General features: G+C 42.4%; 2 protein-coding genes across 6 annotated transcripts in view; one reads left to right on the top strand and one right to left on the bottom strand.

The window, feature by feature from the left end:
- Positions 1-6,436, top strand: part of LOC108235704 (low-density lipoprotein receptor-related protein 1) — a 90,031-nt gene extending 83,595 nt beyond the window's left edge. For 2 of the 4 annotated variants that reach the window (XM_017415862.3, XM_017415860.3), the window contains 16 exons: positions 20-139; positions 469-737; positions 831-1,012; positions 1,089-1,195; positions 1,279-1,398; positions 1,498-1,674; positions 1,769-1,909; positions 1,995-2,168; positions 2,995-3,156; positions 3,310-3,493; positions 3,613-3,720; positions 3,811-3,884; positions 3,968-4,061; positions 4,164-4,202; positions 5,677-5,821; positions 5,898-6,436. In XM_017415862.3, coding sequence (XP_017271351.1) covers positions 20-139; positions 469-737; positions 831-1,012; positions 1,089-1,195; positions 1,279-1,398; positions 1,498-1,674; positions 1,769-1,909; positions 1,995-2,168; positions 2,995-3,156; positions 3,310-3,493; positions 3,613-3,720; positions 3,811-3,884; positions 3,968-4,061; positions 4,164-4,202; positions 5,677-5,821; positions 5,898-6,038 — 2,237 coding nt within the window. In that variant the 3' untranslated portion in view covers positions 6,039-6,436. The remainder of the gene's footprint in view (positions 1-19; positions 140-468; positions 738-830; positions 1,013-1,088; positions 1,196-1,278; positions 1,399-1,497; positions 1,675-1,768; positions 1,910-1,994; positions 2,169-2,994; positions 3,157-3,309; positions 3,494-3,612; positions 3,721-3,810; positions 3,885-3,967; positions 4,062-4,163; positions 4,203-5,676; positions 5,822-5,897) is intronic. The other 2 variants (XM_017415861.3, XM_017415863.3) reach the window with 1 other exon arrangement.
- Positions 6,437-6,836: 400 nt separating this feature from the next.
- LOC108235627 (E3 ubiquitin-protein ligase DTX3L) lies at positions 6,837-12,043 on the bottom strand. Of its 2 annotated transcripts, none has more exons than XM_025005856.2 (7): positions 11,903-12,043; positions 11,533-11,599; positions 10,302-10,521; positions 10,042-10,202; positions 8,797-9,963; positions 8,496-8,713; positions 6,837-8,401 (listed from the first exon to the last, which is right to left on the bottom strand). In XM_025005856.2, exons 1-7 carry the CDS (start codon positions 12,001-12,003, stop codon positions 8,332-8,334), a joined length of 2,004 nt encoding a protein of 667 aa, XP_024861624.1. In that variant the 5' UTR covers positions 12,004-12,043; the 3' UTR covers positions 6,837-8,331. The 2 variants fall into 2 exon arrangements, with proteins under 2 accessions (XP_024861624.1, XP_017271233.1); XM_017415744.3 differs by having other exon boundaries at positions 11,533-11,595; positions 11,903-11,944.
- Between the last annotated feature and the right edge of the window lie 732 nt (positions 12,044-12,775).

The following is a 12,775-nucleotide window of genomic DNA, read 5'->3' as shown; positions in this document are numbered from 1 at the left end:
CTCCACTCGGCCTTCGCAGATAAGAATGAGTGTAAGCAGTTTGGAGTGTGTTCCCACATCTGCAACAACACAAAGGGTTCCTACAAGTGCAGCTGCCACAAGTTCTTCAGCAGAATAAATAACACCTGCAAGGCCGATGGTGAGTATTCAGGATGTGTTTGGAAACTTTTTAATTGTCAACAAGTGTTTGCACAAGAATGCTAGTTTGAGTCTTATTCAAGTTTTGTTAATGGTTTGAATACAATATGGACATAAAACAGAATAAAACTCAATATTTATATCCCTGCATCCTCAATTATTATGGTATTCTGTTTTCTAAAAGGCAAAAATGTTGCTTACATGTGCATCATATGAGCAGAATAGTTCAAAAGTCCAACCATAACCAGGCTGCCTGTAAGGCAGACATTAAGACCCTATTTGTACAACTTTTAAAAAAAAAAAATGACAACACTCCTCGTCTGTCTCCAGCTCAGGGACACGTGCTGTACATCGGAGATGACAACGAGATCCGCAGCCTGGACCCCTCCGTGCCCGGTTGGCGCTACGAGCAGATCTTTCAGGGCGATGCCAACGTTCGCATCGACGCCATGGACCTGCATGTGAAGTCAAACCGGCTTTACTGGACAAACTGGCACACGGGGCGCATCTCTTCCTACGATTTGCCCGCCTCCTCCTCCTCTTCACAGAGCAGTAACCGGAACGGACGCCAGGGAGACTCCCGGGTGGTCAACTTGGAGGTAACTGTCCATGAGTTCTGCTTGTACGCTTTGTTTTGTCTGTTCGAACTTGTGTGCATCTGTTATTTTGTTGTTGTTTTTTTTGCCGTTCAGATTCCAGATCTGAAGATGCCCCGGGGCATTGCTGTGGACTGGGTGGCAGGGAACTTGTACTGGACCGACTCTGGCCGAGACGTCATCGAGGTGGCCCAGATAAATGGCGGACGCCACTGCAAAACCCTGATCTCTGGCATGATTGATGAGCCTTACGCTATTGTAGTGGACCCCCAGAGAGGGTGAGGGTGAGACTGAAAGAAAAGGAACCAGTTGTAGCAGCCATGATAGCTGATACATTTCCTTCTACTTTTTCAGGAAAATGTACTGGGCGGACTGGGGCAACCACCCTAAGATTGAAACAGCTGCTATGGATGGAACCATGAGGGAGACACTGGTGGAAGAAAACATCCAGTGGCCAACTGGTAAAACAAACCTATCACCTCACAACTCCAACAGACCATTTAATCTGCTCAGCTTTTCCTAACAGAGTTGTCCATTTGTGCAGGTCTGACAGTGGACTACTACAATGAGCGTCTGTACTGGGCCGACGCTAAACTTTCCCTCATCTGCAGCGTGAAGCTGGACGGCAGCGATGCAGTTGTTGCTGTAAACACGTTGAAAAACGGTTGAGTAGCTCACAATCACAGCTGTGTTCTAATCCATACAAACGATCAGCTTTTAGTGAAAGTCCCAGCTTCCATTTGTGCGTTTTTGCTTCTTCCAGAGCTTCTTCACCCGTTCAGCATTGATATCTTTGAGGATACCATCTACGGCGTCACCTACAGGAACAATCAAGTCTTCAGAGTCAATAAGTACGGTAAAGGCGCCGTCGAGAACCTGGCAACTGGAATGAACCACGCCACAGATCTAGTTCTGCAGCACCGATACAAACAACCTGAGAGTAAGTGAAGGGAGGACAAACACAGGAGCACGAGCTCGTTAAAAAGGGTAAAGAACGTATGTTTGGTTATGTTCTCCCTGTGTTTTTCTGCCAGTGACGAATCCCTGTGACAGGAAGAAGTGCGAATGGTTATGTCTGCTCAGTCCCAGCGGACCCGTCTGCACCTGTCCCAACGGACGGACGCCAGACAACGGCACCTGCGTGGAGCTGCCTGCTCCCACGCTGTCCCCCATCTGTGAGTGAGCGATCGGACAGAACGACTCGCGAGACCAAACGTGCGTGGGCGTCCACGTGAACCTGTGTGACTTTCTGACCCACAGCTCCTCCCAGTGGTCCCTGCTCCCTCCAGTGTCTGAACGGGGGCAGCTGTTTCCTGAACGCCCGCAAGCAGCCCAAGTGTCGCTGCCAGCCGAATTACAAGGGGAATCGATGCGAGATCGATCAGTGCAAGGACTACTGCAGGAACGGAGGGATATGCACACCTTCTCCGACAGGTAACTTTAAATTTACAGGAAGTTAAAAACAGAACTTATGACATATCTCTGTTCCTTTTTATTTTGCCCATCTACGGTTCCTGCGCCGCTTGAAAAGTATGTAATTTTGATCAAATATCTGTGTTTCTTGACTGCTGCCTATTGCGATCTCTACAAAATAAAAAACTAAAAACTTTTCCACGTTCAGTAATTATACGTGAGCATGCAGATAATATAACGGCACCACTGATCAAACATGGTAAATTACAGGAAATTTACAGATGTTTTGATAACAAAACATGTCCAAAGCAAATTGGAGACCAGAAAAGTCTGAAATTTCAATATAGAAAATGTGTAGGAATCTTGGCTCAAACTATTATTTATTTTTCCAAAGTAAGAATAGACTCTGATCACAAATACCCCAAGAGTGAAATTAGTTTCTATTTTCTTGTATTTCATTCTCACTTATTTAGACTCCTGTATTGTAATATTTTCACCCTATTATTATCTTTCCTTATTGTTGTTTTTTTTAAATGTATTTTTCTTATTGTACAAATGTATTGTCTGTGCTGTAAAGTACCAGGTAGCTCCAAAATCTCTACCCACAGGGGCAATAAAGTTTATTTGATGTGATTCAGACCGTAAGCGTAGTAACGAAAGTTGTTTTGTCCAAAGGTTTCATTCCCTGATATCCATCGGGGGTATATCGCTGTTGTAGAAGAATTTACTGGAAATTTTCAGTAAATGTTTGAACTCAGACCTGGAAAAACAGCAAAACGGAACGAACCAAAATGAGTGTACAAATTTAAACTGGAACTTGTGCTTCATGCGTCCGTTCCCCCTTCAGGTTCTCCTACGTGTCGATGCCTGACGGGCTTCACAGGACCGAACTGTAACCTGCACACCTGTAAGGATTACTGCAGGAACGGAGGCAACTGTACCGTCAGCGCAGGAAACCAGCCGACGTGTCGCTGCCCCTCGGACTTCCTCGGCGACAAGTGCCAGTACAGTGAGTGCTCTTCTGTTTTGCAGTGTTTAAATGCTAATGTGCTGTTAGCTGATAATAAATGTCTGTTACAGCTGTATGATGTGGCTTAGAAGTAGTGCACTGACATGTTTCTTGTGTGTGTGTGTGTGTGTGTGTGTGTGTGTGTGTGAGCAGGAAGCTGTGAAGGCCACTGTCTGAACGGTGGCACGTGTCTGCAGAGTGAAAACGGCTCCAAGCTGTGCCGCTGTCTGCCCCAGTACATGGGCGCCACGTGCGAGATTGACAAGTGTCACTACTGTCGGGACGGCGAGTGTCTCCCCACCAACAGGTTTTCATCTACAGGGGAATTCAAATGCCGGTGAGAGCGCGAACAAACACGCCGCGGACGGAATAAACCTGCACATGTGACTTCCTTGTGCAAAAGGTTTTTATGTCCTTTTCATCGCCTCTTTGTGTTTTATTCTCCGTTTTCTGCAGCTGCACAAACGGCAGAATCCAGACCAGCTGTTACACGTGTGACACAAATGAGTATTGTGCAAACGGCCAGTGCTCTTTAAATCCGATTACTCGTCTTCCAGAGTGCAGGTGAGGGGCAGAGTTTATGTGGATATATTTGTTGTCGTCTCCTTTGAAAACCTGAATACTCGAGTTGCTTCTCTTGTCCTGTTTGTGTAGATGTACCCCTGGCTGGACGGGGTATCGCTGCGAGTCCGTGGCCGTCAGCAACAACAGCGAAGCTTCAAGTGGACGTAGGTTTCCCAGCGAAGAAGCTGGATTTCCTGTGATGTGACTGACTGAGCCTAACCATGCTTATATGCGTTTGTGCTTGCAGGCTCGGCTGCCATTGTTGCCACGGTGTTGATCCTGTTGATCCTGATCCTCCTGGCCGTAGGAGCGGTGTTGTGGTACAGGAGAAGAATGAGAGGGTGAGTGACAACGAGGCATTCTCTGACTTGGCTTCCTTTCTCCCACTTTCTGTTCTCACTTTTACCCTCCTCTCTGTAATGGCGTCTCTTTTTGCTCCTCAGGTCTAGCCGGCCCGGAAAAACCGGCTCCAAGCGCTTGCGGTAATGGTTGCCAGGGTTACACGTCGTCCCTTCATACCGTTTCTTTGTTTTTGTTTTGTTGGGGGTTTTTATTTTTGCATTCTGATGCGCTCTTTTCTCCTTAATCATAAGTCTTGGTTGCTGTTGTGCCGTGTTTGGTCCTGTAGTCGATGTTTCGCCATTTTCACTGATGTTTCTCGGGAGCTGGGGGACCATCCCGCTCCTTCAGAGTCAGTTTTGGTCTTCAGAGCAGCTCCACGGCAGATCTATTGACTCAATTAATGAATAGATCTGTGTAGGTGTTATACTGTCCAGTGCTTTAGATCTTTTGTATTTTTGTCCATCATACTGTGCCATGTTGTACTGTGCTTTGGTTTGTAATTTGGTTGTCTCTCTCATGGAAGAAGGAGATTATTCTTCCAGTTTCCTTTGGAAAATTGGACTTAAAACAGCTAATATTTACTCATCAGTGAACTGCTTTGTTGCCTTTATGTAAAAGGACCCTTAAAGTGCTGCAGAAACGTTTTAACCCTCCCTCTGATTTCTTTAGATTTTGCCTTCAAGGAGCCGAGCTAACTTGTAGCCTTTTAAAGTGGTTTTGATCAACAGTTTTTAGACTTCCTGAAGGTTCCAGTTTTTCTTCTTTGGACTTTGTCTGCTTTTCCACCCATTTTCTGTCCAGTTCTTGTCTCTGACCAAGACAACATTACGTGCAGTGTGAGCTTAAGAAACTGAGGAAAGGACAAAAGAAGAAGAGTCAGAGTCAGGGCTGAAAACCTTCTACAGTAGACGAACAGCATCTTAAATTTAGATGCTTTTAAAAATAAATCTAAAACAGGAGCTGAGAGGCACCATCCTTCAGGTGTTCATTGACTGGATGACAAGTTTTCACCTTGGTTGGTGCTAAAATACTTTTTTCTGTCTCGTACTGTGTGATTTTTGTCAAATTCAACAAAACAGCAGGGATTGTCTTTGTGACAGGCTGCTGGTTAGAAACTTCCTGAAGATTAAAGTAGTTCTTTGTTAAATTGTCTTTTCTGTGTCGACTTCAAGAGTTATTCTGGGTTGGTTTTTTTTGCCCAAATGAGATCAGGTCAACAAATAAACCAACTCCTATGAAACCAGTCAGGTATTGGACTAACAAACAAAGTGTAAAGGACATTCAGAAGGACTGGAGACATTTGACCAAGACTGCTTTAAAAGATTACAAAAGAGTGGCTCCTTTGAGGCAGACCCTAAAGAACTGAGGGTTCTGCTCCGTACCGTAGATCCAGGTCCGGTGAGTTCTCCCCGCGGCTTCATAAGTGCTGGTTTTGTGTTGGTGTCTGTGTTGTGGCTCAGCCTGGACGGTGGTCAAAGTCATGCGGTGTCCTCCCTCTGTTTGTACAGTAGCTGCTTGCCTGCTTGCTCTGTTCAGGCTCCTCTTGTACCCCATTGGGGAAACAAGGTATGACTGGATTTGTTTGTTTGTTTGTTTGTTTGTTTTTGTCTGTAGAGCCAAGGGTTTCCAGCACCAAAGGATGACCAACGGGGCCATGAACGTAGAGATCGGAAACCCCGCGTATAAGATCTACGAGGGCGAGCCTGACGACGACGCCGGGGAGCTGCTGGACGCAGACTTCACTCTGGACCCAGACAAGGTAGACAGAACTGCCGAGCGCAAACGCTAACGACGGCTGACCCATTTCCTAACGGCCTCTTCTTCGTGTTCCTCAGCCCACCAACTTCACAAACCCCGTATACGCCACTCTGTACATGGGAGCTCACAACAGTCGCAACTCTCTGGCGAGCACAGACGAGAAGAAGGAGCTGCTGTCCCGTGGAGACGAAGAGCCCCTCGTCGACCCGCTGGCATAGACTGTCCATCAGCCGGATCATAATATTCCAAAACACTCCCCACTTCTTGCCTTTTTTTTGAAGAAAAACTAAACAGCAAAATCGATTTTTAAAAAAACAACAACAACAAAGAAGCGAGAGATGAATTGCTAAAAAGTGTGAACACTGTATAAAATGTACAAAAATGAAGGACTACTTTTGTATGTGATTGCAGTATTATATTTTGTTCTTTAGAGATTCCTCTGGTCAAAAACAAACATTTTCTATGAGAGATTTTTAATTTACACTTTCTCCTGTACCCTTTACCTAAATAGCCACTACCTCTGTTCAAAAAAAAAAGATGAAGAAAAAAACGAAACAGAAACAAACAAAAAAATCAAACAGAAAAGATGCTATCATTGGAGCGATTTTAATTTTTTTATTTTTGTATGAACTGTACAGATGAGAAGAACGAACGTTTGTTCCATTTCACCAGTGCCAGCTGTTTGTTGTTTGTGTTGGCTTTGAGCAGGAAAAGCAGACTCAAAGTTTTCCTTTTTTTAAAAAAAAAAAGAAAGAAAGAAGCCGGTAAGGACCTGTTGTCCTGCCGGGTTTCTCAGCGAGGCTGTGTGAGAACGATTTGTGAGAGCACCGTTTGTGTATAGCACATGTAAAAAAAACAAAAAAAAAACAGAAATGTTGTTACCAGATGGAAACTACAGTATTTTCCGCAGTTTTTTTCCTCAGAGAACAATGTTCATAAAATGATTGTGTCGTCTTCCTTGCACAGAATCTCACATTTGACAGTATTACGTGTTCTGTGGCTTTTTTACCGTAAGGTGTAAAGATATGATTGTTTTCGTCTTAAAATTGGGAGTGTTGCTACGTGATCGTGTCGTTGGAGAGTGGATTAAACATTCCATAGAAGAGAGATGACAGATGTCGCAGACGAAGAGTGTCCCGTTTGAACTGTTTGTTACCAAGGTCTTCCTCCAGAAGCAAAGAAAGGCTGCCGTTCGGTTAAGACGCGAGGATTAAGATGATTTAGCTGGATCTATTGTTTGTCTTTTTCTTCTCTAATCCGGTGTTTCCTTTAAAGACCGAATAACGCATCTTGCTTTGTGAATAAATGTATCTTTCTGCCTTTAGAGAATCAAAGTCTGTACCTTCACAGTCTTGTTCCGCCTCACTCTGAAGTGCATTATGTCCATCCCATCTTCAGCTGCATCAGATCGCTCCTCCTCTGTGCCCTGCTGCTGCTAACGCCACCATTCTGGTCGCTCCGACTCGTCCTTACACTCAGCCTCTGTCCCCAAAATGCTGCTTCTGTCAGAAAACATGTCAGCCATATTATCTTTACTGCACGTGTACGGTAAACACAAGTCTCCAATGTGACGACGAGTTCTTACTTTGCTTTCCCGTCGAGTGTCGCGTTACGCCGTTGTGTACGTTGTCTTAAAAATCCAACGAGAAGTACAATCATTTTACCTAAAGAACACTTTTTTGGAGAATCATACATGCATTTCCAGACTTTCCTTTGGATGAGTCATTCTGTGGTTTTTGATGAAAAACGACACATAGCTTTTATAGTACACAGTGCATGGAGACTCGGACTTTCTTCTGGAAAGAGAATAATGTTTAATTTTTGCTGGAGTACTTTACAAACAAAATAACAGATATTGTCATAAATAAATAAAAAAAATGTTCAAATTGTACAGACAACCGGTGGCTGTGTGTTTTGTTTTGTTGAGTGAAGAATGACGAGTCTGTGTTGGGTCACTTAAGCATTTATTAAGAAAAGAGAATCAAATCAAATCAAGTGGATACACTGATATGCAAAATACTTCAAAGTATATTGTCAGAAAGAAAATATGATTACCTAATACACACTGATCGTCAGTTTTTCCTAACGCACCTCAAAATAACCCTGATTCATTATATTACCCACCTCTTACAGCAAGGAATAGGAATACTCTAAACAATTAATATCTGTTGTACATATCTCTTTGAACAACCTCAGTTGTTAAAATTCCCTGTAAATTACCATTTGATGTAAAGTGTGTAAAGGTTTATAAAGTAGAGTTCACATAAAGAGCTCTGAAAGTCGTCAATAATCCATTAGTTTTGGACCTGATCTGATCAGTCATTAGCTTATCAATCCTGTCAGATTTAAACTCTAGTTTTCCAAACTGAGTCAGCTAAAAGAGCTATCTGCAACAGGTAAGATATTTTTTTTTGTTCATAACCCCATTCGAAGAATCCCACTTCAAAATATCTGAGTTATTGCTTTAACAAACTCCAGTAATTTGTGAAATTTAGAGAATAGTGGTTCTGTTTATTTAATGCCTTTAGCCTTCAGCTCCTCCTTGACTCGGCTGAGGTACATCGGGTCAGGATACCCGAAACTGTGAAAACACAATGTGTGTAAGTGTTAATACTTGAAGCATTTACCCAGACTGAAAGAAAAGATAAAGATAAACACAAACTGGGGTACTGTACCGGTCTGGTCCTCCATACATGGAGGTCTTGTGGTGAATGTCATTCCAGGTCACCTGATGGTCCAACCCAGTTGTTCTGGACGTCCCAACAGTAAAAATCAGCTTCTGCTCAAAAGCTTTTTCCAGCAGCTTCAGCACTTCGTTGCCCTCTTTGTTGTCTGGAAGATAGGCTGTTCTGTTTATACCAGAGTAGTACTGACCAGGCTGAGGGTGTTTCTCCTGCCAAAGGAAGACAGAGTTAACTGACAGCTGTGTTAGAAATTAATCTAAAAATAGCAATTAATGTGAGTTCAGACATTTACCGTCTGTTTCCCATGTGGAATGTCATAAGTGATGATTATATGACCAAAGCCTTCAAATCCAGGGAGGGATGAAGGACTTTTAAACCATGTCATTTTCCCCTCTGGCTGGTCTCCCTCCATCGCACCAAAGACATCTTTGCATACTGGACAAATGGGTCCATTGTGTTTCATTGATTTTTGCAGACATGCTTTACAGAACTCATGCTTGCATTTCAGCTGTTTCTTGCTGGTAAATGAGTCCAAACATATTGGACATTTGTCATCTTGCTCGTCCCCTCCTGTTGCTGTGTTATTGTTTTGCTGTGTTGAATTCCCATTCAACTCAGGTCCGTTGGAGGCCTTTTCTGACAGAAAATCTGCTGAGCAATCAAACCCGGTGGCACCACGAGGTTGGCTGAGATGAAAGGGAGAGGTAAGACTCTTCTGGTACAGATGTAGAAGAGCTCTGACAGCATGACTCTCCATGGCAGGGTTTCCTCCGGGGCTTCTGTATACAGCTTTGACATTTACTTCACCTTGACCGTTGTTGGATTCTTTAAAGTCAACATTAAACTTAGATTTGATTGCTGCAACTTTGTCATGAAAGGAACTTATCATCTTCCACTGGCCCTCCTCCATGGTTAGTCCTGCATGAGCAAGAGGGTCTGTGATGGTCATTATTATTTTCACGTGTGGAGCTAGAGATCTAAACTCATCCTCTCTAGGTTGGTTTGTTTTCTGCACTGCATTTATCACCCTGCTGAAAGCCCTTTGGCTTTGACTTGGCCCACAAATGATCATTTCTTCAGAGGTCATTGTGACTAAAAGTTTGTTGTCATTCTTGATGGCTTTGAGAGCATCACTCCACTGATCTGGATCCACAAATTTAAGAGGAACAAATGAACCACTGGATTCAGGTAAGCACTTCTGAATTAGAGTTGTGAAGTCAGAGAGAGCTTCAGCTGGAGTTCCATCTTCCTGCTCAGCTTCAAATGTCACAGTGACATGACTTTTGAGTTTGACTTTATTTTGTTTCTCTATACGTTGGATTTCCTTCCTGTAGATTTGGTTCACAAACCAGAAATGACTCACTGGGAGAATACACGTATCAGATGGCGTTTTATCATCAACAGAAGTGTGTCCTGCAGCAGAAACGGTGTCACTCTGTTCTTCAAACTGCCCTTTATCCTGGGTAAAATATAATAGAAGCTTATTGGAAAACAGACATTACTGTTGTGAATTATATTTAGTTATGTAACTACATACAGCTGGTGTGTTTGACACGGGAGGAGGATTCAGTGAAACATCATCTGATGGTCGTGTATCCTTCTTTGTTGACCCCACGCTGACTGACTCTATGGTGGCTATCTCGTTCCCTTCCTTTGTTTTCAGTGTTTGGTCCTTTAGTTTCTGAAGATCACTCAGGCCTTAAAAATAAAGATAAAAAGAAAATTATTTTCTCCTCCTAAAATTTGCAAAGTTATTGAGGACAGAAAGCGTTGTGATATAATACAACGAGCGTGCACCTGGAGGAGGACTGATCTTCACCACAACACTACTGTCTCCTGAGATGTTTTCAACTGAACAGTCCACCTTCTGTCCACCTTCAAGTTCAGTTGTGTTGAACCAAGACTGGAGCGCTTTCTGCAGATGTAGCTTCCTTTTCTGCGACTGATCAACCTGAAGCCACTTTACTGAGAGCGTCAGAAGAGTTTCCTTTTGAGCTCGTGATGAATCCCCCTCAGCCTGAAAACATCAAATACGGTCATGTTGCTATTTGTGTCAGATACTACACAATCACAAGTTAACAAGTTAGCTATAAAATTATGTTCTGGAAATAATTACAATTTTTCTGTTTTAATTGTGAATCGTTCCTAATCTCAAGGTTGAAGAAATAAAGTTTACGATTTAAAACGCTTATCACAGATTTCATAGAAGCTCGTGCAGTTGTCATTTCCTCGACCTTTGCATCGTCAGCTTCACATTAAATAGTTGGCGTGGTTATTCACAGACACTAAAATTAGCAGCAGCAGCTAGCTGTAGTTCTTCTGGTGCAGCCTGTGGTCAGTTCCAGTTCCATAATCTCCTCCAGACATGTTTCAGATGGCGCCCCCTGCTGTCGAGGAGGGGAGAGTGCCTAGTTCCATCTAACGCATCACCTGACTTTTGACAGAAACTTGCTGCAGAATGTGGAATTGTTTCATATGTGAGAAGAGATCATTTTGTGCTCATGGACAGGTTGTAAAATATGCTTTTTGTTTGTTTGCAACATTTTGGCAGGAAATTAACTCCACTGCTGCAGGCAAACAGAGCATTTGTTTTGGTTGTACAGGTCGTTGTAACCAAATTTAAGAATAAAAAAAAGGATTTGTTTATATTCGTTGTATCGGGCCTTTCCCCTTAAATAGAAATCAGATTTCTGGTGTAATTCAGATCTCCTGGTCTAATCAGCTTGTGTTTTTGAACTTCCAACCTGAATTAAAGAGTGACACTGGACCATTTATCAGAGAATATATCGGTATGATTTGATAACCCAGCAGTTTATGTGGGATTACAATCCACCTCAGCATTTCTGCTACATATTGGTTTCAGTCTTTATTCCTCACACATTAACAAAAGACATGATAACTTTTTTTAAGTGACTCTCAAACACATTTGTATTGAACAGAAAACATTTCTACTTACTTTAGAGAGCTAATCATTACCCCAAAGAGGTTGTTTTATTGTTTTTAACGCAATAAAATGTTCAGTAATTACCTGACCGTCCACTTCCATGGGCTCGTCCATGTCCTCGTTTTTCGCTGCCATTTCGATACACTCCTTCCTTAAAACACAAAAAGCATTTACACGACGGCAGCGAGAGCTCTGGTTTAAATAACATTAATTTTTTCATAGAATATCGCGTATTTAAAACTGCGCAGTACGAATTAAAGCTGCTCTGTTGTTGCGCTTTCGCTTTTAGAAGCTTGAGCTAAAAACAAACCTAAAGTCGACAGCTTTTCACTTATGTTCTAATATATCGATACAAACCCTGTAAGTAGGCGTTATTTAAGAAGGACTGGGATAATTTGAAGATAAATGCGGGTCTTAAATATAAATTTGAAGCCAGCTGTGGCTCGTGACTCACCGTGCTCGTGCTGAACGTCTTTCCTGAGAAAAGAAAGTGAAAGCAACTCCGTGACAAACAGCGTCACTCCGTAAAAACACCGTAAAACAAGCTGCTTTCATTGTACACACACATTATCCGTCGCTTTTACGGTTGCTCAGTTACAGAAAGGTATAAATAAACTTTCAAGCGCGATTAAAATTAAATTAAACTTAATTTTCTGCTGCCCGTGTTAGCTATTTTCTCCTCAAATGTTTTGAGCTACTTTTTTCCGAGCGTTACCTGAAGGTAACACCACATCTGAGCTCAGAGCTTTAAAGCTCTAATTATGTTAAAAAAATAAATAAAACAAAAATCTCAGATGTATAAGGGTTGGGATTTAACTTAATCAGTTAAAGCACTATAAAAATAGGGATGTTGTACATAAATTCATCACTGTCCAGTGTTATTATATAATTTGCTTTTTGTAAAAGGCAAAACACTGTGAATATTTATCCCATTTTCTCCTAATTTTAAACTGTGTTGTTTATATATTTTGTGTTTAGTGTTACTGACTGTGCTGTTCTCAGTTAGTAGGCCTACATCACTGTCCCATATTGCAGCATTTTTCAAATATCCTATATAAGGACAAGTCTCATCCAAGAGTCACGTTAGTTTCTTCAGAGGACAGTCAGAAAAAGCTTGTTCTCATTTTTCTGCATGACTTTCAGAGCATCACTCCTCTGATCTGGATCCACCGATCTGAGTGGAATAACTCATAGAATTAATCAGTTGTGATGTGACCAAAGGTAAAACACTAAACCCCAGATTAATCTCAACACGTTCGAATAGTCTGTGACTGAAACAATGCATATACTGTATAAAGTGATAAATGAGTGTGTGTGTGTGTGTGTG

Source organism: Kryptolebias marmoratus, linkage group LG4 (assembly GCF_001649575.2).
Source record: "Kryptolebias marmoratus isolate JLee-2015 linkage group LG4, ASM164957v2, whole genome shotgun sequence".
Classification (NCBI taxonomy): Eukaryota; Metazoa; Chordata; class Actinopteri; order Cyprinodontiformes; family Rivulidae; genus Kryptolebias; species Kryptolebias marmoratus.
This window is presented reverse-complemented; position numbering and strand designations above follow the sequence as displayed.

Bases quoted from the DNA above. Each gene is read 5' to 3' on its own strand.
- LOC108235627 (XM_025005856.2), bottom strand. From the start codon at position 12,003: ATGAAAGCAGCTTGTTTTACGGTGTTTTTACGGAGTGACGCTGTTTGT. The intron at 11,600-11,902 runs GTGAGTCACGAG...TTGTGTTTTAAG, and splicing joins AGACGTTCAGCACGAGCACG to GAAGGAGTGTATCGAAATGG. The intron at 10,522-11,532 runs GTAATTACTGAA...TGATGTTTTCAG, and splicing joins CCATGGAAGTGGACGGTCAG to GCTGAGGGGGATTCATCACG.